The 26,807-nt window shown below is 40.5% G+C and overlaps 2 protein-coding genes across 3 annotated transcripts in view; both read left to right on the forward strand.

The window, feature by feature from the left end:
* The first annotated feature begins 3,655 nt into the window (after positions 1-3,655).
* On the forward strand, positions 3,656-5,716 carry LOC117478999 (phosphatidate cytidylyltransferase 2-like). 2 transcript variants are annotated; one of them, XM_034125998.1, is made up of 4 exons: positions 3,656-4,102; positions 4,711-4,829; positions 4,967-5,070; positions 5,568-5,716. In XM_034125998.1, the coding sequence occupies exons 1-4, from the start codon at positions 4,099-4,101 to the stop codon at positions 5,656-5,658; spliced, it is 318 nt and encodes a 105-aa protein (XP_033981889.1). In that variant the 5' UTR covers positions 3,656-4,098; the 3' UTR covers positions 5,659-5,716. The 2 variants fall into 2 exon arrangements, with proteins under 2 accessions (XP_033981889.1, XP_033981887.1); XM_034125996.1 differs by lacking the exon at positions 3,656-4,102 and having other exon boundaries at positions 4,168-4,829.
* A 20,253-nt stretch (positions 5,717-25,969) lies between these two features.
* Positions 25,970-26,807, forward strand: part of LOC117478760 (gastrula zinc finger protein XlCGF71.1-like) — a 41,525-nt gene continuing 40,687 nt past the window's right edge. The window contains exon 1 of the mRNA XM_034125664.1: positions 25,970-25,978. Coding sequence (XP_033981555.1) covers positions 25,970-25,978 — 9 coding nt within the window. The remainder of the gene's footprint in view (positions 25,979-26,807) is intronic.

The following is a 26,807-nucleotide window of genomic DNA, read 5'->3' on the forward strand; positions in this document are numbered from 1 at the left end:
TGAATCCCAAGGTTTCAGAGGTGTGTTCATTAAGGTCTGTGTTTAAAGTCTAAAGGGAAAAACTAACAGGGTAAAAGTTGATGTATGTGTAAAACTGATGAATGGAGGTAGTATAGAAAGAAGGGAGTTTGTCGGTACCTCGTGGTGGTGTGTGGGTCACACCTTTTATGCCTGGTCTGAGTAAAAACCGTAACCTTTTAAAGGAGAGGTGTCATGCTTTTCCGGTTCATTTAAATGAACTCCATCTTTATCAACATAAGTGGACAATATGTTTAAAGTTTTTGTCCTACTGATTTTCTGATTTATACGTTAACCACTGACTGTTGATTAACCATTTTATTGTGGATTGAGGGCTCCAAGTCTCCATATAGAGGTATAGGATGATTTGATGTATTGTTCTTTATTTTTAAATGTTTTGCATCATTGCCATCCTGTTAAAGGTGGAGTAGGTAATTCACTTCAGAAACACTTTTTGCTATATTCCATGGAATGCTCTTAACAGCAACGAATACATGAAATACTTAGACCTTAAATACCTAATTTTTTTTAATATGTGGCGCTGTAAAAAGCTCGACCAATCATTTTAGCCGGCCCGGCTAAAATAACTGGATGGCCTACCTGCCTGTCAGCCTTCCATCTCGTGCACAAACTTATCTCGTGCCCTCATTGGTCATGTGCGCGTTCGTGTGTGTTGGAGGAGGGGCTCTGTAAGGAAGTCTGAAGGAAGGGGCAGATTTTTTTTGGCTGCGTACTTTCAAATTCTAGCGCACTCGAGCTGGTTTCTCCATTCTTACCTACCCTACCTTTAATGAGCCCTGTTTTACATAAATGTACCTGTTATCTGACTGTTTTTGCTTCTGTAACTGTAAGGGAATGCATTTTTCTATTTTGTATCCTGATGACCTAATGCCGTTACATGTAATACGTTACTCCCTAAGCCTGATTTCACCCACCTGCAACCGATTCGCTAATAATCACAAATGTTCATTTCTTTGACCCCTTGACTCGACAACTTTCTTGTTTAATAATCGTTACATCTCCTCAGGACCAAGTTCCCGTGTCCTGCCTTTCACCTGCTGATCACCCACTGCTCATTTAAGGTGGACTGACCTTTACAATGGACCAGCTAGTCTTAGTGTCTTAATGCAAACGTTTTGTAAAGTGATGCTAGACCAAAAACGTCCTGTTGGGTTGTGTGCTCTCTGCAGGACGGTGGCTGTACTCAAAGATTGTTTATGAAATTGGAGCTTCACTTTGTTTTTGTTGTCCAAACGACCCCAACAGAGCGATATGTCTTCTTTCCAGCAGGTGGCATAAATGTTACATCATCCAGTTCAACTGTCATCCACATATTAATGATTCAAAACAGCAATGTGTAAGATATGGCTAGTAATTTACTATTTCAACAGAATGTGAAGAGGTTACAGTCTTGAGGCCATGTCCAATGTGTTTATGTTTTGTTTGATTAAATCTACTGAAATGAGCATTCAATGACTAAATTATTCTTAATTACTGTCAAAACATCATGGGTTTGCATTGCAATATTAGAACGCATAAAATCCAACTTTATTTCTTCTAAGTTGCGGGTGTTCATTGTTTAGAAGTCTTTTGTGCTTCGATAATGCTGAAAGTATCTGTTGTATGCTTTACCTGCTCCAGTAACAAAAGTGTAATTCACCGGACAGAGACAAGAGATAGTGGATGGATCCAGAAAAGAACCAGAAGATAGTCCGTATAGAGCCTTCAGGTTCTGAAAATGATCAGCGATAGAGCTAGAAAAAAAACCCAAAAACCTGAATAGAGCTAGAAGATAGCCAGTATAAAGCCAAGAAAGACCCAGTAGAAAGACAGGAAGGAGCCAAAAGAGTTTCCATTTTTAATTTTTTATCTTTTAATATTCAAGCTCTCCTCTTAAGATATTAAAACCTCCTATCTCAACATGTATCCTTTTATTCCAATTAAAAAAACATACATTTTTGCTGCCAATTATTGAGATTGTTTCACAGCTTTTATCTTAAAATATTTAGACTTTTTTCTTTACATATACATTACATAGGATGAACATCACGATCCACTGTGCTGGATTCTGCCCAAATCTGTTCCAAATGCATGCAAACATCTCGCTTTATCCATACTCCTGCAGTTATATTGTTCTGGATACATAGTGAAGTTTATTAGATGTTCTGCACTGTTATTGTTATGTATTTAATATAAAGTGAAATACCCATAAAGAAAGTCAGAAAATAAAAGAGACTCACTTAAGGAAAAAGGTTCTGAACCAGTGAGAGTTCTTCATTTGCACATAAACATGATAAAATAAAGTTGTGACCTGGGGCCTCATTTATAAAGGGATATACGCTCAAAAAATGGCGTACGCCAGTTTCTACGCAATGTTTGCGATTTATAAAATACTAACTTGACGGGAAAATGTGCGGTCCTCCACGCAAACTCTAACCCATGCGTGCGCACTAAGCACAACAACGGGAGAGACGAGAAACTGCGACACCGTTGGCAGAAGGAAGAATGGAGAGAAATATGTGGAAATAAATAAAATGTTACCTCTCATTTATCATATATGAAGAATTCATTTTCAAACATTGATTAAAGCCAATCTTAAAATGATTAAACAAACGCCTGTTTGAGACTCCTCAGTGCACACAAAAACATAACTTGGAGAAATAAATAAATACGGATATGTTATTTAAAACCACCTCGAATATGTTGTGTTAATGTTATGAAATGTTTTCTCATAAATGATGCGGTAAGCAGGAGGACAGAATAACGTCTTAACTAACGCCGTTTTGCATTTCTATAGGTTGTAGATACGAGCGTGGTTTTATATACTATCACGTATAATCGTTTTTATGCCGTTTGCCAAGACTTGATAAGTCGCTCGTAAAACACAGGAGGTATGGACACTAAGAACACCATGGTAAATTGTACAGCTAATATAACACAACACATTAGTTGTATTTCCTTTAACTGGTGGATTATGGATATATAGTTGCTGATCGACAGCTGGAACACAAACCACCAAATACAACAAAAATAATTCAGATCCAGTCGTCATGACTCCACTCCGGAGGGATTCCCCGATCATTTCTTACAGTTTCTCATCAAGGGGGGTCTCCTGTCCCCGGTACAAACACACTGCCAGAGGAAGGTTATGTGTATTTTTTTTGTCATTAACTTTTTTCGGACCACTTATTTGTTTATTTTGGTGACGATCCGACCTCCATGCTGCTACTCTGGTTCAAACTGCATCCACCAAACAATATGATTTATCTCGACCTCCCCAAAATAACCAAAATCTGACACGGTGTGAGATGTCTTTTTTAGCTGTTCGGTCGTAATTTCCTGCGATCTTCTTCATGCAGTCAGTCAAAATGAATGAATGAATGGGCGTTTCTTTGACTATTTATAGGCAAATATGGGCGTTACGAGTCGATTGTGATTTATAAAGGGAAACAGGCGTATGAAGTGCCGGTACGCACTTCCCTCGCCGGTACGCAATGTTTTGTGAATCGGAAAATGTCGGAACATTTCTGTACCTATTTGTTTGCTTTGCACTACGTAAGCAACCTTCTCACGTCAATCCTAGCAAGGCGTTATAAATGAGGCCCCAGATGGTGTCGCCCTCTGTACACATTTAACGCTTTGCATTTTATGGATTTATTTTGCCTCTTATACCACACTGCAAGTCTGACATTTATTAATGAGACGACTGGAAGTTAAACTGCAGATTTAAACACTTATAAACACATTTTTGGTCATGATCCAGGCTCTATGTTCACAAAGAGAAGGATATTACAGTGTTTTGGGGCCTATGTCGGTTTAAAGCCAGCGGAAGGGTGTATTAGTCTGGGAAATAACTCATAAAGTTGTAAATTAACAAGAACGAAACTGTGATACCGTAAAAAAAAAGTGTTTGGAGCTTGTTCTCCCCCAGCTCTCCTACGTGATGTCCGGCTGGCGTTACTTCGTCTGCCTGTTCGAGTTCCACAACGACTACAACCGGTTCCAGGTGGACTGCGAGCCGTCAGAGCTTTTCCAGCTGCAGGACTACGCCCTGCCCTCCGTCCTGGAGTCCTTCACCGGATGGGTAAGACTCTCCTGACCTTCATCTGTCCTTCCTGTTTTCTGGCATCACAAGTCATATAAACATTCATGTAACTATGAAACAATAAAATCACTATATTGCAAATCCAGTATGCCAAAAAACAAGAGGAATCCGTAATATTTGTAGAATAATGTATTTGTGTAGCAACCTTTCAAACACTTTGGAAGTGGACAATGCCAAACCGATATAATACAGCATCTCTGTAAAGCTATAAAAAAATATAGACGGTTTATTCCTAACAGGTCAAACATTACACATTGCAGACTAAAAGCTTATTACATTGATGTCAGGACCTAGCCTGTAGTTTCAGCTAGTTTTAATTGTGTCAGCTATGTTATTTAGTTGTAATTCTGTGTTACTCATTAAGTAAAGTTAAAATATATCTAAATGTTGTTTCTAGAGTATATTAACAGAACCGAAGTCCCGTTTAACACCAGGTTTTTATCATACGTTTCAACCTCATTATATTTTTCTGATACTAAAAGCCTGGGGATGCAAGTCCTATTTTAGCCAAAGCACTAGTAACTAGTTTAGTTTGATTGAACTGCTGGTCTCTGTTTCAGTCTGACACATGTTCTTTGTCTCCGCAGACCACGGTGCGTCTGTATCCGTTCCAGATCCACAGCATCGCTCTCTCCTTCTTGCCTCCATCATGGGACCCTTCGGAGGATTCTTCGCCAGCGGCTTCAAGAGAGCCTTCAAGATCAAAGTAGGGATTTTTGACACATTTGTTTTCTTCAAAACACTCCAACTATCCCTTTTAATGTCTGTTGTCTTTGCTCCATTTATATTATACGCATATCAGCAGTCTGATCACATGTAGGCTACTATTGTCTGTTCTTCCAGGAGTTTGCTAACACGATCCCGGGTCACGGTGGCATTATGGACCGGTTCGACTGCCAGTACCTCATGGCGACATTTGTTAACATCTACATTGCCAGCTTCATCAGGTAAACACACAGCTATGGTTTGTTAATATGTTTTATAACCTAATTAGCAATGTACAGTGATAGTGAAGGAATTCATCATCAAAGTTAGTGGTTATTTTTTTTATTTCCGACTGTTAGAGAAAGCATTTTATTTCTTGAAGAAAACAAACTGTTGGTTGAACATTAAATTAGCTAGCTTGCTAATAATCATTAAAGAGTTATCTCTGTCTCTTGTCCCTTTTTCAACATAGAAGACAAACAGAACAGCCAACAAGAAATAATAAAGAAAAAATATATTATGACAGGAATACTATACTTAATGACATACATAGTCATAGTGGGAAAGAACATACAAAATAGTATATATAATACAAATAAATAAATAAACTTAAAGGTTATGTTCATGTTTTTTGTATTTATTCTTCTACCGCCCTTCAATTTATTTGGGATCGATGGTGAGATTTGATGGTTATAATCTTAGTAATTTCCCTCCTTAATTATCTTCCCTCTCCTCTCAGGGGCCCGAACCCCAGCAAGGTGATCCAGCAGCTCCTGGCGCTGCACATCGACCAGCAGCTCCACATCTTCAACTCCCTGTGTTGCCATTAATGATGACAGGAGGCACAGCCGGGCCCTCTGTCTGATGGACAGAACTGTGTTCATGATGACTTATATATTTACTTTTAATTCATTCACAGTATGGTATAATGAGACAATAACAGGCTAAAGATGCGGACATACACACACACACATATATATATATATATTTATATAAATATATACAATTTCACAATCAAACAAGTAGGAGAGCACTCCCCCCCCCCCCCCCTTTCTGGTCGCTACAATGAGGAAATGAAATTACGGGCCAAAAGTTTTATTTACAAGTATTAAAACGAAGCATTGGACACCAAACCAACTGAGACCTGTCTGTCCGCCGCATCCATGCACACACACACACACACACACACCACACACACACACACACACACACACACACACACACACACACACACACACACACACACACACACTGTACCACATGCACCTACACACTGTACAACACGCACCTACAGCTCCTAAAGCATATAATATCAGGCTACAGCCATTGTGTATTTTATTATGTGAAGCACTAAATTGTTTTAGATAAATATTGACTCTTTGTTTGTAGATATCTACTAACCTAAAGCAAATAAAGAGAGTAATGTAGGCCTGTTATACTGAGTGATATGTATTATACACACTGCTCTCCTTTCTGCACGGACCTCACAGCTGTTCTCACTGTAAACATTGCGTCGCGATGAAAGCAGTTAATAAAATAATATCCAGGGGATGCATGCAGAGCTGTCATTGGCTGAGATAAGTCCGGCCATGCTTCACAACTCTTTTAAACATCACTGTTGCCGGAAATGCATCCGTGGAGGACCGTGGAGGACCCATCAGTGTATCCTCGATTATAGCTCCTCCAGAGAGCCTCCTCGACGCTCGATCCTCGGTCCTCGATGTGCATTTAGAGAAATTAGGGTTGCGGTCGAATAGTCCATTTAGCTTAGGAACCTTCCTAACGGAGTGAAATGACCCGGAAGTCCCTCAGTGGCAGCCATGATAAGTGCCGTTCGAATTCTCTAAATTAAAAGGAAAGGAGGTTTCAAACTTCCTTTATAACCTCCTTTAGCTTAGGAACCACTGGACCTCCCTAACCGAAAGGAGAGGAGAAAATGCTGCCCCACAATGCCTTGCGGCCGCGGCATTTGCCGTCACACAACAGTCGGCCGTCACACAACAGTCGGCCGTTCACGGAAACAACCGATTATGAACGAGAAATGATACCATGAAAGTTACGGTGCTTATTAAGCATTTTAAAACGTATGTGGTAAGTTGCCAAAGTGCTTTGTTTTGAACGTTCATCAGTATTATAATCAAAAAGAGAAATATGAACGTTAGTTTTTACTGAAATGATCAAATAAAGTCAACATTTCAGTCTTTACTGAGCTGTGTGGGGTTTGTTCAACTTTTAAAAGATGTTTGAATGGTGATATACACAGTGATAGATGTTAAGGACTAACGTTTATAATAAATACATTTGTATTGATTTTAAGATCTTTTCATACAATCATACGTATTGGGATCATTTGTATTAATGTGGACCGGAGGGAGAGGGTGACGAGCATAAGTTTCACTTTCCTTTTTTATTTCAATTCCAACTTTGGTCATGAAGAATATGTTTCTCTGTTGTCCCCGTTCATAAAGCATAAAACAACAGTATCAGAGCACGGTGCAGAGTCTCTAGATGAGTTTACAGTAGCCCCTCGTTCTTATTAAACATCCATGTTGTAGTCCGCTGTATAGAAAACTGTAGTTTCCATAGTTTCCCCACAGCAGCAGACGCACATTTATGACCTCCGCTGGCGCATCATAAACACGTCAGATAGTGAAAGTGCAGTCGGATTCTCTAAAGTACCGCAGTCTCTTCTCCTAAATCCTTTTGAATTCTCCTATCCACTATCCCTTAACCCCATGACGTTTCACTCCGAGGTCAAGGAATAGACGATAGGGTTAGAACTTAGGAGCTGTTTTTTTGGAGTATTCGACCGCAACCTAGATGTCCTTCAACATGGCGCGCCGAAAACTATTTCCGGGTCACTTCCGGAGGATCGAGGATTCGAGGAGTCGAGGAGGGGAAATTAGAGAAATAAGAAAGGCCACGGGTAATTTCACTCGGTTAGGAAGGTTCCTAAGCCAAATGGACTATTGGGCCTGTTCTCATGTCTTTAAATGTCCCTCCTCGACTCCCCTCCTCGACTCCTATCCTCGAGACTTAGTCCCGCCCACAGGAGATGCGAGCGGAGGAGCCGAGGAGGGGAACCGAGGAGAGAGGAGGGGAAGCAGCAGGCGGTTAGAGAAATGAGAACTCCTCTCCTCTGAGCGGTCATTTTAAAGAGACGTCCATTAATGATGACAGGAGGCACAGCAGCCCTCTGTCTGATGGACAGATGTGTTCATGACGACTTATATATTTACTTTTAATTCATTCAGTGCGGTATAATGAGACAATAACAGGCTACAGATGCGGACATACACACAGACACAGACACACAGACACACACACACACACACACACACATATATGTATATATTTATATAAATATATACAATTTCAGAATCAAACAGAGCACTCTCATAATAACGTAACACTATCAGAGACTGGATATATCCCCCCCCCCCCTCTCTGGTCGCTACAATGAGGGAAATAAAGTTTTATTTACAAGTATTACAAGTAAGCAGAGGACACCAAACCAACTGAGACCTGTCTGTCCACTGCATCTACGCACACACTGTACCACACACACACACGCACCTTCAGCTCCTAAAGCATATAATCAGGCTACAGCCGTTGTGTATTTTATTATGTGAAGCACGAAATGGTTTTAGAAAAATATTGACTTTGTTTGTAGATATCTACTCAACTAAAGCAAATAAAGAGAGTAGGCCTGTTATACTGAGTGATATGATATATATTATACACACTGCTCTGCTTTCTGCACGGACCTCACAGCTGTTCTCACTGTAAACATCGCGTCGCGATGAAAGCAGTTAATAAAATAATATCCAGGGGATGCATGCAGAGCTGTCATTGGCTGAGATAAGTCCGGCCGTGCGTCTCGACTCTTTGAAACATCACTGTTGCCGGAAATGCATCCACGAAGGAGCCGTGGAGGAACGTGGAGGACCCATCAGTGTATCCTCGGTTATAGCTCCTCCAGAGAGCCTCCTCGACGCTCGATGCTCGGTCCTCGATGTGCATTTCGAGAAATGAGATGTCCTTCAACATGGCGCGCTAAAATTCATTTCCGGGTCACTACCGGAGGACCGAGGAGTCGAGGAGGGACATTTGATGACATGAGAAAGGGCCTTGGACTGCAACCCCGAATAGTGGCTGCTTCTCACTTCTCTTCCAGTCCAGTTGGTGGCGGTAATGCACTTACAAGTTGGTTTGCCAACCACCAAAAAAACACCAAAGAAGAAGAAGAAGAAGAAAAACCGAGAGAAGAAGAAGAAAAAGAACCCAGATGGCGTCTCGTCTCTAGGTCGCTACGGTTCTCTCTCTCTCTTTGTTCCTGAGACATTGTGTGAGCTCCAGCACTACTGATACATAATCTGTGCGTTTGGATAAACCTCCGAATGGACTGTGTGCTCTTTTTTTCTGGAGCGTTTACCTCGGACTATAGGAGCTAGCTTAGCATGCTAGCTGGAAACACGTTGTCAACACTAGTCAGATTGTGAGTTTGATGGAGAGAAAGAAACAGTGTGTTTAACGGAGTTCGCAGGAAAAGGTGATCTAGTAAACATGAGTAAAGTCCAAATGCTGCTTTCGTTGAAGAAGCTGCTACTCACTCCTGCTGGTGAAGAGATATTTGCTCTGTTTGAAAAAACGATGGCAGAGTACGAGGAGGAGCTGTCTCGTTCAAAAGAGGAGAACAAGAGACTCCAGAAACTACTGGACGCTGTTTTACAGCCTCAGCTTCGGATACACAGAGCAGGTCTGTTCCCTTTACTCTTAATCAAGACTTTAAACCAGGGGTGTCCAAACTACGGCCCGGGGGCCAAATGTCCCTGGCCATTTTGAATTGGCCCTCAGCTAATTCAAAAAGTATAATGAAATATGGCCCACAAATTAAACTTGTGCTTTTCTCATATTGTAATTCTTAAATATATATGTACAAATATATTACACAGTAGTATTCATGTGTTCAGCCCACGTTTAAAATAAATTCCGTCAATTCATGTTGATAACACTTTCTAACAAATCTTTGTTGATATAAAAAAAGCCTAATAACTTATTTACATAACAAGCTTGAAATAGACCCTTCATATTTCATGTTATTATAATCACTTTGAGACTTCTGTTTTTAAGGGATGAGCTACCAACAAGATAAATGAATCCCTATATAGAGCTGTGATGTAGGCTGTTTTTTTCTTAAAGGTTCCATGACATTCTTTTCCGGTTATTAACCGTCCCCTTGTGTGTTTAGATTTTTATGCATGGAAACGGTCTGCAAAGTCACAAACCCTCAAAGTACACCCTGTAGCGAGTACAACTCTAAAGGCCCTGACACACCAGGCCGTCACCAGAGAACTCGCCGACAGTTCCATCTACGAGTTCTCCTGCGTCTTGGCCATGTGTCACACTGGAATACACCGCAAAGACTTCAGCCGAGCACGTACGAACTGCGCATGCGTGAGTGGCAATAACTGTCCTTACCAACAGGCGGTGGTAGTGTGTATTCGTCATTCAAAATAGGCAACAACCGGAAGACAGAGAAGAAGAACAGACTGCGATATAAACAAACAGCAAATAGCGTGTGCGTTCCATTTTCACTCTCGTCCATCGAAAACATGTTTTAGAATATAAAAATACATGAATGATGAAATGAGCACATAAAGTGCAGACATACTATAAAATCACAGTTAATAGACCTGCATTTGATGATCGCAGTGTTCTGGCTGGTGTGTAGTTTATTGAGTCAGCAATGTAGTAATGTATGTAATGTAATAATGGCCACTTCTTGCTAAATTTACATTTCCATGTGATGATTTTATCCGAGGCGACTCACAATAGAGTGGCGAAGTCACGCCCACCTACTTCCGGGTAATGGGACCTTATTTCGGAAAAATTATGCATTGAAGTCAATGGGGAGAGAAAACTTGTCTTTCGATCCCGTTTGAATTGTGCCATGAATTACACATATGATGTTTGTCAATCTTAAAAAATCATTTCCATGTCAAAAAAGTCACAGTTTGTCGTAAAACTGTTGAAATATAAGACTATGAAAAATAAGTAACTAGAAAGACTACAAATCCCAGAGTCGCGTAAGTGATGTCACAATTGTTTTCCTCCACCATTCAGATACCTAAGATCAGCGCAATATAGATATAATCTATCTATATGGCGCTGGCTAAGATAAGATAACTTTAACAAGATGCCTGTGTGCTTAGTACCAGGTTGTTATTATACCAGCAATGGGTCTTGCTCGTTCTTTTGCTTCCCGTCTGATGAAAGGACCAGGAGTGGCTTGATCAAGTTAGCTACCTAGCTAGTAGCTAGCACGTTACTTAGCATTACAGCCTTGTCATTTTTATTAGCCTTAACATGAAGTAACATTAAGTAACCCAAAATGTTAAACAGTAAGAGTAGTAGTCATATTTCGTGAACCCTTTGAATAGTACTGTCACCGGTGTGATCATTCTATAATACACCATTTAAGCCCGGGGGAGAAATGCTAAAGCTAACATTAGCATCAGCGATCTTCTCTACTTCATGCTATCTGCACAAATGGTTGACATTAAACATTAAAACGACCAGGCAGTTCAGAGAGAATCAAAGGAAGGCAGGCAGGCAGCTTTGCATGACATTCTTCAGGACGTGTTTCATTGTGGTGATAGTGAGGATAGTCAATCGTTTTGTTGACAAGACAGTAGTGACGGCCATCTTGGTGACGTGTGTTGTTGACCAGAGATGTAGTTCATTGAGCGTTTCACACAAACAAATGTGTTACTTCACAGTTTTACGACACATTTTTTTTTTTTTTACTTGCAAAATTATCTTTTAAATTGACAAACATCATATGTGTAATTCGTGGCACAATTCAAACGGGATCGAAAGATAATCTTTCTCTCTCCATTGACTTCAATACATAATTTTTCCGAAATAAGGTCCCATGGAGGTCCACCGGAAGGGGAGGGACTTCGCCACTCTATAGGTAAATGAACAGCAGTAGACACTATCTCATTTACTTAGACACTGTACTTAAGGACAATGTTGAGGTACTTGAGACTAATCCTGCAACTTTATACTGACAAATAAACCGGACTTGACCAAAAAAATCACGGAGCTCTCAGCAGAGGACAGCCGGGGACGTTCCCGCCATATCAGAGATGTCCCTGCTATGTGTGGGAGGTAAGAGAGGACATTTAAGGGCTATGTTTGATGTCTTTAAGTATCACCTGCTGGTGTTTAGCTGCTGTCCTGTGCCTTAATCGTTTGTTTACGTCCCTCACTTCCGTTTCGCTTCTCATTTGCTAGCTGAACAGCTGATCAGAGTGGTTTCTTGGCCCGATAGCTTGTGTCCGACACCCGGCCGATTCAACATGTTGAATTGGCCGGGTGTCGACCGTGAAAGGCCAAATAACGCGTGTCACGGCCGAGGGTTTGGGACACACCAAATTGACTTTCAGCGACAAGGAACGCGTTGCCGCCAGACAACCGAAGACGGCTGATATCGGCCTGGTGTGTCAGGGCCTTAATACAGAAAAGACATGTCTATGCTGCCCCAGAACGCCTCGTTGGAGATTTCTCTTTTTCCATTGTTTTCTTCCTGAGTATGTTACGTGAGTATGTTACGTAACCATGCCCAAATGGACCAATCCGTGGAGCTCCTCACACACCAGGATCCCTTGGCGTCACTATCAAACGCAGTGGGGGGACCTTTAGCGTCGATTTTCAACTATCAGGGAGTCCTATTGACTTGCATAGAGCTCCCTGAATGTTGGTAATAGACGAGTTGGGATCGCGGAGAAACACTCACTCAGCCTTTTCTTTTCTCAGGCTGTGAGTGTGTGGCAAACAGCTTGGCTGTGAGTTTACGTGTATGCTCAGGCTGAGTTCCGCGGTGTCTCGCTGTCTCGCAGACCCCACGCAGCAACCAGGAAACAACACCAGTAAAGGGGCCTGCGAGACACCGCAGAGCTCAGCCTGAGCACACACACACTCACAGCCTGAGCTCCAAGTGTGTGTGTGTGTGCGGAGCTCCGCGGATTGGTCCATTTGGACTTCGTTACGTCAATAGGACCCGGAAGGAAAAAATGGAAAAAGAAAAATCTCCAACGAGGCGTTCTGGGGCAGCATAGACAGGTATTTTCTGTGTTAGAGTTTTACTCGCTACAGGGTGTACTTTTTTGAGGGTTTGTGACTTTGCAGACCGTTTACATGCATAAAAAGCTACATAACACAAGGGGACGGGTAATAACCGGAAAAGCATGACATGGGACCCTTAACACTTTACATTTTTTATTAACACTTTCAACTCTTTTTTTTAAGCTGAAAAATAATTTATTTGATTTAAAGACAAGTGAATACATTACATATAAGGAATTAATTAATTATCATGCAATTATATTGACTAAAAAGTAATATAAAAAATAAATGTAGAAAATATTTAATTCATAAAATAATAAATGTTTCCTTTTGCAATTGTTCCACTATTTATCTTCCCCATTATAAATGTATTTTTAAATGATATATTCATTGTTAAATGTATGTTTTTATTTGTTCCTCTTGAGACAGAAAATCAAATAAAGATAAAAATAAATACAAAATTACATTTTGGGTGTATTCAGATTGCGGGTTCCCTCATCTATAATCATTTATAGAACTGCAACCTTAAACATGTACAGCAGTAAAATGCAACACTGACAATAATCAAGAAACATCATAAATCAAACACTGACAGGGAACATTTTAATGCAGTATCATTACTTTTACATAAGAAGGTGCATACTTGCATTATTGCATACATTTACTTAAAGGGGACCTCGTATGCAAAATGCACTTTTTTATGTCTTTTATACATAAATATGTGTCCCCGGTGTGTAAGGAGCAGTGTTGGGTGGAACGCGTTACAAACGTAACGGAGTTACAGTAATGTATTACTTTTTGCTGTAACGAAGTAATGTAACGCATTACTAATGACATTTGGGTAATATACTACCCGTTACAATTCTCAGTAACGCAGTTACATCACATTTTAACCCGGAATTAAATGGTGTTTTTTTTTGTAAGAATTCACTAACATCGCGAGACATTCCGACACCAGAGAAACATTGTGCAGTTAGATTAGTAAACCTGGTGTTTACCCTTCTGTCGGGTGTTCTTTTCCCCATAATGACCGCCTCGCTGCACATTATCCCGCTTATTACACGGCCATACTAAACTACAGAGCCCATTCCTTGTTCCTGTTATTGTTTACTTCCTCTCTGCCTTCTTCTGGTGATTTATCTGACGTCCAGCGCTCCGTCTTTTCACCTCTTTTCCTTTCTCTTTCTTGATCCTCCTTAGCAACCTTCATTATAGTCCTTTTCAGTGGTCTGTACTACTGGATTAACAACGTGTCACATGTTAAGAATTTACAATCAGAATCGAGTATTCAACTAAGCCTTGTAATAAAAGTTGTTTGTAGCCTTATGCTATACCACATTGCCCTTCACTGGATGTATAATGAGCTGCACTAAACTACATATTAGCATTTAAAATACCTAGCCATTCTTTTGAGGTTATTTTGGTGAAGTAACTCAAAAGTAATAAAGTAGTGTAACTCATTACATTCACAGAATTCACGGTTCGGTACGTACCTGGGTTTGGGGGTCAGGGTTCGGTACAACAAGAAAAAGCAAAAAAAAGTCCCAAATGCATAATTCCAGGTTTGTTTATTATTTATTTTGAGCAGTAGTGCAAATTTCAGTTGAAAACAAGGAACTTTAAAGGAGAGGTGTCATGGCCATTTCCACTGATCATAATTCCATTGTTGAGGTATACTAAAATAGATTTATACTGTGCAATTTTCCAAACTCACATTGGTTTTGCATACAGCATCTCTGTAAAGTATGTGTATTCAGCAATATTCACTCTCTCCACTAAACGGCTCGTTGGAGCTCTTGCCCCCCCCCTCCCTGTGAGCCTAGTGTGCTCCGATTGGTCAGCTCGGCCACTCTGTTCTGATTAGTCAACCACCAGAGAGGCTCCGCCCATGTCTAACAGTGCTTTTTTCGGCTCGCTCTCAGCGGAACAACAGTCTTATAATGCCCTCGGTACAGCCGTATATTTTATACGCTAACTAACCGAACTGTACCTACAACTGTTGTCATAGAAGAGTAAGTTATTTTTACCTGTAATAAACTACTACTGTTTGATGAGAAATCAAATCATGGTTTATGAATGATATGTTATAGGAGCAAATAATTCAGGGAAGAAAGGATAGGCCTACTAAGTATTTCCATCAAACTTTATTTTTAAAAATGTACAAAATGAACATGCGTAAATATACATATATACACTGTATATCATCCATTCCTCTCCTTATAGGCGTTTTCGGCATCTTGCCTATCGCAGCTTTGTAAGCGGCTGCCGGGGCTTTTTAGGGCGAGGCATCAGAGTGGGTCATCCCGTGTGTGTGTTGTCCGCCAGATACGCCAGGAGTTTCCTGATCTGGCTGGACGAAATCAAATGCAAATCACAAAATATTAGAGAAACTTAGTTGTTTTAGATTCGTTAGTAGTAGTAGTTGTGGTAGGAGTGTGTATCTATCTAATCTATCTATCTAATCAACACAGTTAGCTTGCCAGCTAATATGCTAACCTACGTTTGCTAGTTGTTCAGTGTAATATGCTATAGGCTACTATACTATACTATACTATACTATACTATACTATGAACAACAGATAGTGGTTCATATTAGGCTATCAAGAACATGTTTACAATTGCAATCTTATACGGGTAGTCTGCTACATTCATTGTAGCTGGCATAACAACAATGTTTTCCCGAGCAAACTCATGTCTAGCTCCGTTGTTTAGCTCGGTAGCATACATGCTAGGAACGCCAGCTATAATGTAATTACGTTTCGCGACTGACCGTACGGTAAATCACCCGGAGTATACTGTCTATGAGTATTTCGTGTGTGAATGCAGACATTCTCCTGCTATGAGATACATGTATGTAAGGCCATCTGCTGATATTGGAGTTGATATATGGAAACGCTAGCAACTTAGTTAGCACAGTTAGCACTGGCTTAGCAGTCCGAAACACGTTTACACATTTAAACAGTCGTGGTAGATACCTTGTTTGATAAATACACAAACTTACAGGTTGTGTACCCGAATCTTCCCCTGCTCCAAACGGTCCAAACAAACTAGGAATAGCATCGTCCTTCAGTTTCAAATGCTGTGCATATCCGGCCTCAAACTGGGCAATGTTTTGGAAGCTTTCGTCTGTGAAATGCCGCGCACACAGTAACGTTCTTCGAACCTCTGAAGGAACAGTGTTAAACAGACATTTCAACCACTGACTTCGTCGTGGTTCTTCCGTCGGTAGGACAAACAGCTCAGATTTCCCCTCACATTTCAGGAAACAGGTCCTTGGCATTGGCATGACTGGATCGATTGTAAACTGAACCAGAGCTTCCAACAGTAAATGTTAGGCTGGCAGAGGGTGCGGCCAGCGCCGCTGGGTGTGGCCATAGCTCTTCCGGATTGGTCCATTTTGTTCCGGGTACCGCATGACATCATGCCGTACCCGGAAGAATCAAATGGACAATGACGTATCTGATACACTGATATCAGTGGTATCTGGTGTCACTGATAAGAGAGAGGACAGTTTCTTCCTTTTTTTCTTTTCCTCACAGGCATTACACAGGGAGGGGGGCTCCTGACTTAAGGAGAAATACATTGAGGCCCCAAAAAGGTGGTTATGTCATAGCCGAGAATAATATTTTGCAAGTCCTGCAGAGTAGGGGTCATGTCCTTTTTACACAAACATGGGAAGGTGTGTCTTATGCCATAGCCATATAATATGTCTGGTCATGTCCAGTCCTGTACATCAGAGGCCATGCCCAGTTTCCACAAATATGGGTATGGAGGAGGTGTCTTTAGGTTTTTATATCCTGTTTTTGAGCATAAAGACACTGGTGGAGAGGGAGCAAACTCTCGAGAGATGGGGGGGTTCCCCTGGTATGCTCTCTCCCGGTAAAGCTCTCTCCCTGGAGAGCTGGGTTTTTGCTCTCGGTAAGGTTCTCTCAAACTTGGTAAATATCTCTCAAATTTCTTGGTTGAATGCGGAGTGAATTTCTGGGTTGAAGGAGTGGAATGATTTGATGTGTTTGTGAGTGGAATGATTTGATGTGTTTGTGAGTGGAATGATTTGATGTGTTTGTGAAGCTTAGGCCCGCCATCTGTGAGGAATCTTCCTCCGAATTCATGCGGATAGGTATGGGTTTTTGAATGTTAGTCCCGCCACCTGTGTCCAGAGGTGGGGACTCGAGTCACATGACTTGACTCGAGTCAGACTCGAGTCGCATATTTTTTGACTTGAGACTTGCTTGACTAACATTGATAAAAGACTTGGCTTGACTTTGACTTGGTATTCATGACTTGAGACTTGACTTAAGCCTGAGACAGATGACTTGAAAGGACTTAACTGTTTAAAATTAAATATTTGTGTTTGTTTTTGTAGTGAGATATTACGTTTATTTTTTTCGAAAAACGTGATTGGGTGATTATAGCGCCATGCGCGCAAACCTGGCAACCCACTAGACGGCAGGAGTGTCAGTTAAGTTAACATGGCAGCGGCTAGCGTTACTCCAAAAATAGTGAAGTTTGGATTCAAGGATTATGTTGTCGATGACGCTAATAAGAAGAGAACAGCGGTATGCAGGGTCTGCAGCATAAAGATCAGTGACACGACCACCACAACATCCAACTTCATTCGTCACTACAAAAAAACCCACAGAGAAAGCTGCGTGAATGTGTTGTGTTAGCTAGAAAGCTAACGTTAAGTTTAAGCTCGCACGGTGCTTGGGAAAAAAGCCATATCATACTCTGCCCCCTCGACCTGGAACACACTTCAGCAGGAACTTAAGCTGACCAGTTTGATACCCATCACGGATTTTAAACTAATTTAAAAAAGCTGGAGAAATCATCTGTGGGTGTTTGCACCTGCTATATCTGAATACTTTATATGGATTTCAATGACTACTTTTTTTACGATGTTGTATTTTATTGTTGCCTCTGTGTTTAGTGTCCTGTCTGTCTGTAACTTTGTGTGGTAGTGTTACCACTGATAGGTCTCTCTTGCAAATGAGACCTTGTGTCTCAATGAGATTTTACAGCTGTATAAATAAAGGCTAAATAAAAAAAAAAAGCTACGTTAGACTTGGTTTCAAATCGATTAACCTCTTAAGCCCGGCGATCCCCCCATTGGACCCCTCCCACTTTTTTTTTTTAGATAATGTCTCAGGGCTTCTTACATTTATGAAACTATTAATGTGTAGCACCAGATTAACGGTAATAATCTCAGCTAACTGAAGATATGAACCATTTTTAGCTAAAAGAAACAAGAGTAATACCAAGCCTTAGAATTAGCATTTTGCGAAAAAATGCTAACTAATGCTAACGGAGTTTTGCACAGCACTCACTCTCAAAATGCCCTTATTACTTATCGTAACTGCACAAACAAGATATCCGATTAAAGCTGAGACTCCACATATTCCATACATGTAGTGTCATCACTGTACGACCCCGAATTTGCGGAGCTTTCAGCCAGAAAAGAGAAAGTAAACAACATCCGGTTTCAAAAATATTACAATAATTACATCTTACCTTTTTTGATTTGTGATCAAAAGTTGTGTTCAACGGAATAAAAACGCCGCTCAAGGTTAATCCAATGTGTCTGTGTCACGTAGAATTTTTTTTACTGATAATACATCATCATATTTATGGCAATAAACTGGGTATAAAGTTTTGCAGTCAAGGCTTGTACTTTCAGATGTGCTTCGTTTGTTTCTCTATTACCTCCGCAATGGTAATGTTTACGTAGATTTTGGAACTGCCCATCGGATTCTATTGGATCTAATGGTTAAGAAAAAGGTGTAAATCACTCAAATCGACCAATGGGTTCCATAGATATGGTCCTGCGTAAAGTATAAATTGTGAATGCCAGCGGCACACACACTACGCACCACACTCTACGCAGTGTTTAGTACGTAAACAAGAGGAATTGCAGCAGGACCCAGAGCGCAGAGCGGACAGCAGATAACGGAGCAGACTACAAGATTGGCGTTTAGGACTTTTGCTATACTTGTAATAATGGCTTGCAGGAAAGAGATGCTTACGACTTTACAGGCAATGGAAATGGTGACTAATGCTGACAGCGATGCAGACATGTTACCTGTTGATTCTGAGTCAGACGACGAGGACCTCTTGCAGCCAGAACGGAACCCGGAGCGTTGTGACTCTGATGATGAAATTCCACCACGGGAAAGGTATGTCATCTCTCTGTTTTTATCTATTACTTAGTTATTTGGTGTACGATTATTCATATAGTTAATAAATAATTAAGAGGTAATAGAGAAACAAACAAAGCACATCTGAAAGTACAAGCCTTGACTGCAAAACTTTATACCCAGTTTATTGCCATAAATATGATGATGTATTATCAGTAAAAAAATCTACGTGACACAGACACATTGGATTAACCTTGAGCAGCGTTTTTATTCCGTTGAACACAACTTTTGATCACAAATCAAAAAAGGTAAGATGTAATTATTGTAATATTTTTGAAACCGGATGTTGTTTACTTTCTCTTTTCTGGCTGAAAGCTCCGCAAATTCGGGGTCGTACAGTGATGACACTACATGTATGGAATATGTGGAGTCTCAGCTTTAATCGGATATCTTGTTTGTGCAGTTACGATAAGTAATAAGGGCATTTTGAGAGTGAGTGCTGTGCAAAACTCCGTTAGCATTAGTTAGCATTTTTTCGCAAAATGCTAATTCTAAGGCTTGGTATTACTCTTGTGTTTCTTTTAGCTAAAAATGGTTCATATCTTCAGTTAGCTGAGATTATTACCGTTAATCTGGTGCTCCACATTAATAGTTTCATAAATTTAAGAAGCCCTGAGACATTATCTAAAAAAAAAAAAGTGTTTCTTTTCAAAGTGATGGGGATGAAATGGCTCTATAGTCACTAAATGTGTTTCATTCACACACTCAAAATGGCATGTTTACTGCCAAGGAAACAGGAATTACAGGAATTAATCTAATCTCTTTGTTTTTCCACATTTCTTTTCATAGTGATGGAGATGAGGATGCAATGGCTTCACCACTGCCTACTTTCACCCAGACCACACCTGCCACACCTGCCTCACCATCACATTCCTCCAGAAAGAGATCTGCACCAGTATTGGCCACTCAGCCTGCATCCAAAAAGCACTCACTTACCATCGTCTGGTTTCTACCAGCTTTCTGCAGCGTCAGATGCATCTGTAAACCAAAGGAAGCGTGGCCGAGGTGGGGCTCCCGCTCCTCAGCCAGGAAAAGGAAAAGCATCAGATAAATGTGTAAAACGCAGGAAGCGTGGCCAAGGTTCTTCCTCTTCCAGAATGACAGAAGAAGAACTCGGGTGGCACAACAGAGAGGAGAATGACCAAACACCAGAGCCACTGAATTTCACACCAGCCAGGGTCCCAGGCCCAGCGCTCGACCCCACTGTAGCATGGTCTCCCCTCTCCATTTTCAGACTTTTTTTTTAGCGCTTCAGTGGTTCATACAATCATTTCCAACACGAACGCCAACGCCCTGAAAAGACTGCAGGCTGGAAAGAAGCATGTTTGGAAAATGCTGACTGTGAGGGATTTCTATGTTTTCCTGTCCATTATAATTTTCTCAGGCCTCGTCACCGTTCCCAACCGATCGGACTACTGGAGGAAGAAATGGCCATATAACTTCAATTTCCCAGGTGATTCCACAAGGAGCTGCACAAGATGACGAGTGACCCCAGCAGGACAAAGCCACACACACAGAAGACTTTCAGGGAGCAGCTTGCTGCAGAAATGTTGGAATTTGGAACACCCCCCTGTTTTTTTACAACAGTTGTATTTGGATGGAATGAATACCTATAGTGATAATTCAAAGTAATAAAATGATTTTTACAGTGAAAAAGGTCAAATGGAACTGATGGTTCCCAAATTACCCAGATTATTTTTCTAAATCTCTCTTAAAAAGGTCAAATTTATCTTGTTTTGCATCAATCTTGATACAGGGTACTTATTATATTTTGTACTTTGGATTCCTAAAGCTTTTAGTCTACTAACCCATCATCCAAGGGTGGTTTTCACTATCTGTAATGGTTTTTTTTTAGGCGGAGATAGAATTTACATGTTTTTACTATGTTCCATATGAATTTATTTTAAAATAAAAACATCTATATTGATTTCTGACACTTCTTCATCCAACTCACAGATGTAACCTTGCTTTGAGAAAAAAGATTATTAATTTCCCCCTTTTAGAAGTGAAGATATAGTCTTTGTTGTGTAAGTGGCATTTTCAAGCCTGAAAGCTGAAAAACAGGCTCAGGGCTTAACAGGTTAAGCATTACAAAGAGAAGACAAAATGGTAAATTAACACTAGAACCGCCAAGGGATTCATTTGTACTAACCCTGATACTGACGGGCTGTCAGGAGAGGGAGAGAGAGAGAGGAAAAGAGATGCCTCGTTTATTTCCCCTGTGTTATTATCAGAAGTTACTGTAAACTGTTGAATAATGTAGTTCATCTACTTTTAGTAGTTTGTTTAAATGTTTTAATTATGTTGTTTTTGTTTGTAGAAGTGCATCATTCCTTGATTTATTGTAAAATGAATCTGAACTTTTTTATCTGTTATGATGATAAACTGAAGCAATTTCTAAATTAACCCAATTAAGTGAGTTTTAAATCGTCCTACTTAGTTTATAAAGAAATGATGAAGAGGAACAAATTAAATGATTTGAAAATGATATCTATGTAGGTGCTGACGCTGTTGGCGGTTCTAGTGTTAACAGAAATTTAAATTAAATATGTGTAATGGCAAATGCCATATATGATTTTCTTACCTGGAATTCTGCCTTTTTGAATAGACTTTTTGATTGAGTCCTAGCTATATTGTCTGCAGTTCTAGGGTTAATATGAATCTAATATGATTGTCATCGGTCTAAATTAGATTTCAAATGATTAACTGTATGTAATGAAGATCATAGTGTGGGTTAAATCCATTTTCATAACCACTGTCTTTTAACTGATTTAAATGCGGAAACTGGGCTTATTCATCAGAATTTCGTATGACTTGACTTGACTTGACCTGAGCAATGACTTGACTTGACTTGCTTGACTCTCACCACAGTGACTTGGGACTTGCTTGATACTTGTAGGTCAAGACTTGAGACTTGCTCATGACTTGCACATGTAGGACTTACTCCCCACCTCTGCCTGTGTCGGAATATAGGTGTGAAGTGTTAGGCCCGCCACCTGTGAGGAATCTTCCTCCGAATTCATGCGGATAGGTATGGGTTTTTGAATATTATGGCGCGTTTCCACTACAGCGCGGAGCACGGTTTAAGAGGGCTGTGACGTCAGCGGCCCGTTTTTGGTTGCGTTTCCACTTGGCCTAGTACCGGCCGGCGGGTCCTAATTCACAGTTTTTCTGGCCTCATAAAATCGTGGGTCTAGGGCCAGAGACAACCGGGCTGAGTGTGTGACGTCAACACTCTCGGCTGCTGATTGGTCGGAGAGAATCGTCACAATCGGCGCGCGAGATAATCCATTTTTACAAACAGCATTTTTGTTAACAGAGGAGCTACAACAATGGCAAAGAAAAGCACACCATGGTCGGTCGAGGAAGTGACGACGTTCCTCCATTATATTGCAGATGATAAGGTCCAGCGGGTGCTCGACGGGACAACTCGCAATATCAAAGTCTTTCAGGAGGTCTACACAGACACTGGACTCTACAACGGCGGAGTCTGCATGGTAAGTTTTTGCTAACGCTCTGTTATTTGCTTGAAAGCTTTGTGCCCCTATCTGTTCTAAAGCTCACTTCTAACAAATAAGTCTATTTTATCCTTACATTTATGTTCGACAACCCATGCTTTTATGGAGCCCCGAAGGCTAGCTAGCTAGCTAAGGCAGATAGCAAACAATAGCTCTAGCTAATGCTAACACCATATGTGCCATTATTTACGTTCAGCTTGTCTTTTCTATAGTTGTTGTTGCTATTTATAGTATTGTGCTGCAGTAGTTTGTGGAATTTACAAGTCATGTTTCTGTTCTAGATGATTACATTGGGACTAGCGAGGAGGAACAGTTCCGAACAACGTCCTCTGCATCGACATCCTCCACATCAACAGCACAAACTGGTGCAATGCCATGCCTTTTTTATGCTGCTGCAAGAAAACACTTCCCAAATTGTGTTAAATAAAGTACTTCTTTGACTTATCTTATTGCTTGTTGATAAATAATTGCACCCAACAGCGACCACACAGAAAGATAGCATCATCTAGGCGTCCCTCTGCAGTCAGAAATATCATAAACACCATCATCGTCCACAAAGCACTGTACAGGGGTTTATGGATTAAGAGAATACTTATCACAGTGAAACCTTTATCATCTGTTGCAATTAAAGCAAATAAGAGAATAAATACTTGGTTAAATAATACATTTTAAGTCTTTAGCAGGACAACTCTGCATACTGTTTGAAATTGAGTTTGCTAGCTTGAGGTCCTCTAAAACATAACATTACATATTTTGTAATGGTATTAAGAATACATGATAAATAAATACATGTAGTAAAAATTACTCAATTGTAATACCCTCGTTGTGCTAGACTCAAACACATTGCTTATATATTTCAAAGAGAAGAGAACAAAAGAAAACACCTATACAAAGAGAGCGGTGCACAGCGCTTAATATTTACTTGCACTATATTTCTGTTTATCTGGGTTATTGTGTTGCACTGTTGGAGGAGCCTGTGACCTAAGATTTTCATTGTCATAACTACACTGTAGCTATGTTCGTATGACAAAATAAAAAACCTTGAACCTTGAGGCTGTGTCTTTCAGACAAACCATCATAATCATATTATTTTATGCTGTGGATACTTTAGCCTCCATCCATGTTAACAATTTTTTACACTTGCATTTATGAATATAGTTCTGCTGTGTTTTACACTTTTGTATTTATGTTTATAGTTTGCTTTGATATTTGCTTAATTTATTATTATTATGGGGCAGTAAGTACTGGTGCTTGAAATTCAAATATTTACTAAATAGTCAATTCTGATAACATTTTTTTGGTTTAAATAATTTGACAAACACATGTATGTGAAAAAAAAGAGATTTATTTATGTTCAATACAATACAATGAATATTTAGGTAATACATTATACATTCTAGGTATTCAGGTAGCGCATCAGACCCTCTCGTATGTCCCTGCCCTCCTCTGCACCTTGTGCCACTGCTACCCCTGGTAGACGTAGGTTTCCTCAGACATCCTGAAGTTCTCCACCCACTGAGTGTGTGTGAAAGATGGAACAATCACATTCCACCACTCGGTAGCTCGGTCGAGCATCCAAACACATGGTCTAAGGCGGCGACGTAACTTCTGAAATACACGCAACTTCTGAAATACACAAACAAAAGCATACATATTTTAATACGTAAAAGTGGTAGCTACAATTAATTAAATACTTGAAATACTTTGGGCGTATAGGGAGCGTGAGCCTAAACACATTGCTAGTTAGCAAACGTTAGCTTACCAAGTAGCATTGTAGTTGGTAGTAGTGATTTGAGTCGTCCTGTAGTCTCTGCGGCGTAGGACTGCCCGAACTCTCGCGTCAGCTTCTTCTATACCTCGTCTTGCTATAAGTCGCCTCTTTCGAAACAACTCTTGCCTATTTCTTGTGATAATAAACCACACGGCAAGAAACAAGCAAACGATCGCTTCCACATCTCCACATCCTCCATTGTTGTGTGTTGTGTCGCATTGAAGATGACGTCACGGCAGTTTTAAGCAGCGTCGCTCCGCCTACACTGCGTTACTATAGATACTACCCCAGTTCCTAAACTGTAATGGAAACGCGCCATAAAGTGAGCTGGTCCTAACGAGGCCAATGGTCACGAAGCTCTGTACTCTACTACCTCCCCCCCCCCCCCCTTGACAATCGCAAAGCACTGTACTCCCACTGACGTCCGCCCACCCCCCCCCCCCCCCCCCCCCCCCCCCCCGTTGTAAATCGCGAAGCGCTGTACTAGGTTAATTAGTTGGTCTGAGTAATTTGCCGGAATACATTATCAGCTCCTCGCGACTCTTACACCACAAACAGTACCACACGCACTCAGATGGCCATATCATCTATAATGGCTGATGTCAAACAAATGTTCAATAAGCTGTAAAACTAAAAAGAATGTCTTGAAAATATTACAAAATAAATAATAAGATAGTGTTTCAATCACTTTCAATCACAATCAATAAAAGCCGGGGTCCTCTACTATTGCATAAGGGTGCAGCATAGCCATTGAAAAACATATGCCAAAAGCTTCCGTTATTTATTTTGGTCTCTCGGCTCTCATGTCTATTGGCTTCTTAAAAACAGCGGGGATAAGCTGTTGAACTGCTGTTGTCTTTTGCCGGGCTCCGGTGATTGGCACATCTGGGTAATGCCTTCTGATATGATTTAGCATGTTTGGCTTGTGTTACCATTAACATACAGCACTGCTGTCGAACAACGCCGGCACACCGTCCTCTTCCGATCCACCACTCGCACAGTTATTGTATTCCACAGGGAACCCGAAATGTTCCCACACAGCTGATTTAAAAGAAGCAGGTGGGTCTTCTAGCTCCTGTGTGTTATCTGAAATCGCCATACTAACTTTTCTTCTTCTTGTATTTTGTTCGTTTTGTTGTGTTTTCTTCTTCTTCATTTTTTGTTCAAGGGCGGCTGGCAAACAGCTTTTAGGCGCAATACCGCCCCCTGGATTATATATAGTGTAGTGGATACTGCCTTGAATGACAGACTTTTTCCCCACTCGAAAAAAAAAAAGGCGTATACGTCGTGTGACTGCATGCACCGAACCGTGACGTCCGAACCGTGACGGTACGGGACGGATACCGTTACACCCCTAGTAATAAGTAATATATTACATTTTGGAAGTAACTTGCCCAACACTGGTAAGGAGACTCACAAAGTTTCAGAAAATACAGCCCTCTCTCTTTTCCTCCTTACCCACATCTAAAAAAAAAAAAAAAAAAATGGGGGTGCAAACGAGCAGATCCAGGATTTGGCTCCTATGATGTCATTGGTGAAATGTGGCACACGTGACACGTCCCAACCTATTGTCTCCGGCACACGTGACACGTCCCTGTTGTGGCTATTTAGCACTCACAACAGGAAAGAATGAGACAGAGAGGAATCAATAAAACACAGATATAGTTGATCAATTATTATTTCGTTGTACAACAAACAATAATAATGAGGAAACACTACCTTGCACACAAGCAGTCAAATGGTCTAGTAGCCCACAGACTAGAAAGATCTCGTGTGCTTTATACACATAAACCACACACGAACATACACTTGAACATACAGCTAACAAACGAACATCACAATGTTTTTCACTAATGCCATTACTTGGACATGTTCCAGATGTCGAAAGGTCATTATCTCATGACGTCTTTAGGAGTCTTGCAGGATATGAATTATCCAATTAACAAAGACTATACGTTTGCACATGACCACATACACAATTTTCCTTACATGAACTAACAAACTAACTGTATTATAATCTAATCAGCGTCTCTTTGTACTTGGCCCTACAATTTATTTGTTGTATTACCATTCTATAGGCGTAGTGTAGCTGTGAACAATCCCAAATACAATTTATTGTTTACATTGCAGCTAGTGCTAAACCAGAAGAAAAAACCCTTTTTCATTTTTAACTGGATGTGGAAAGGGGCTGGGCTACATAAGGTGAATTGAGCCAACCAAAATACACAATAGGTGGGACTAAGAAAGATAATATTAAAGTATAAAAACAAAGGCATTAATTAGGGCTGCAAAATATCTCCCATTTTAATGGTGATTAGATTTTTAAATGCTAACACTTAACCGTTTTTTCTGACTGTGTTTCC

Source organism: Trematomus bernacchii, unplaced genomic scaffold (assembly GCF_902827165.1).
Source record: "Trematomus bernacchii unplaced genomic scaffold, fTreBer1.1, whole genome shotgun sequence".
NCBI lineage: Eukaryota > Metazoa > Chordata > Actinopteri > Perciformes > Nototheniidae > Trematomus > Trematomus bernacchii.

Coding starts and splice junctions, on each gene's coding strand:
- LOC117478999 (XM_034125996.1), top strand. CDS start 4,692: ATGTTCTTTGTCTCCGCAGACCACGGTGCGTCTGTATCCGTTCCAGAT. Junction 4,830..4,966: donor AGAGAGCCTTCAAGATCAAA/GTAGGGATTTTT, acceptor CTGTTCTTCCAG/GAGTTTGCTAACACGATCCC. Junction 5,071..5,567: donor TACATTGCCAGCTTCATCAG/GTAAACACACAG, acceptor CTCTCCTCTCAG/GGGCCCGAACCCCAGCAAGG.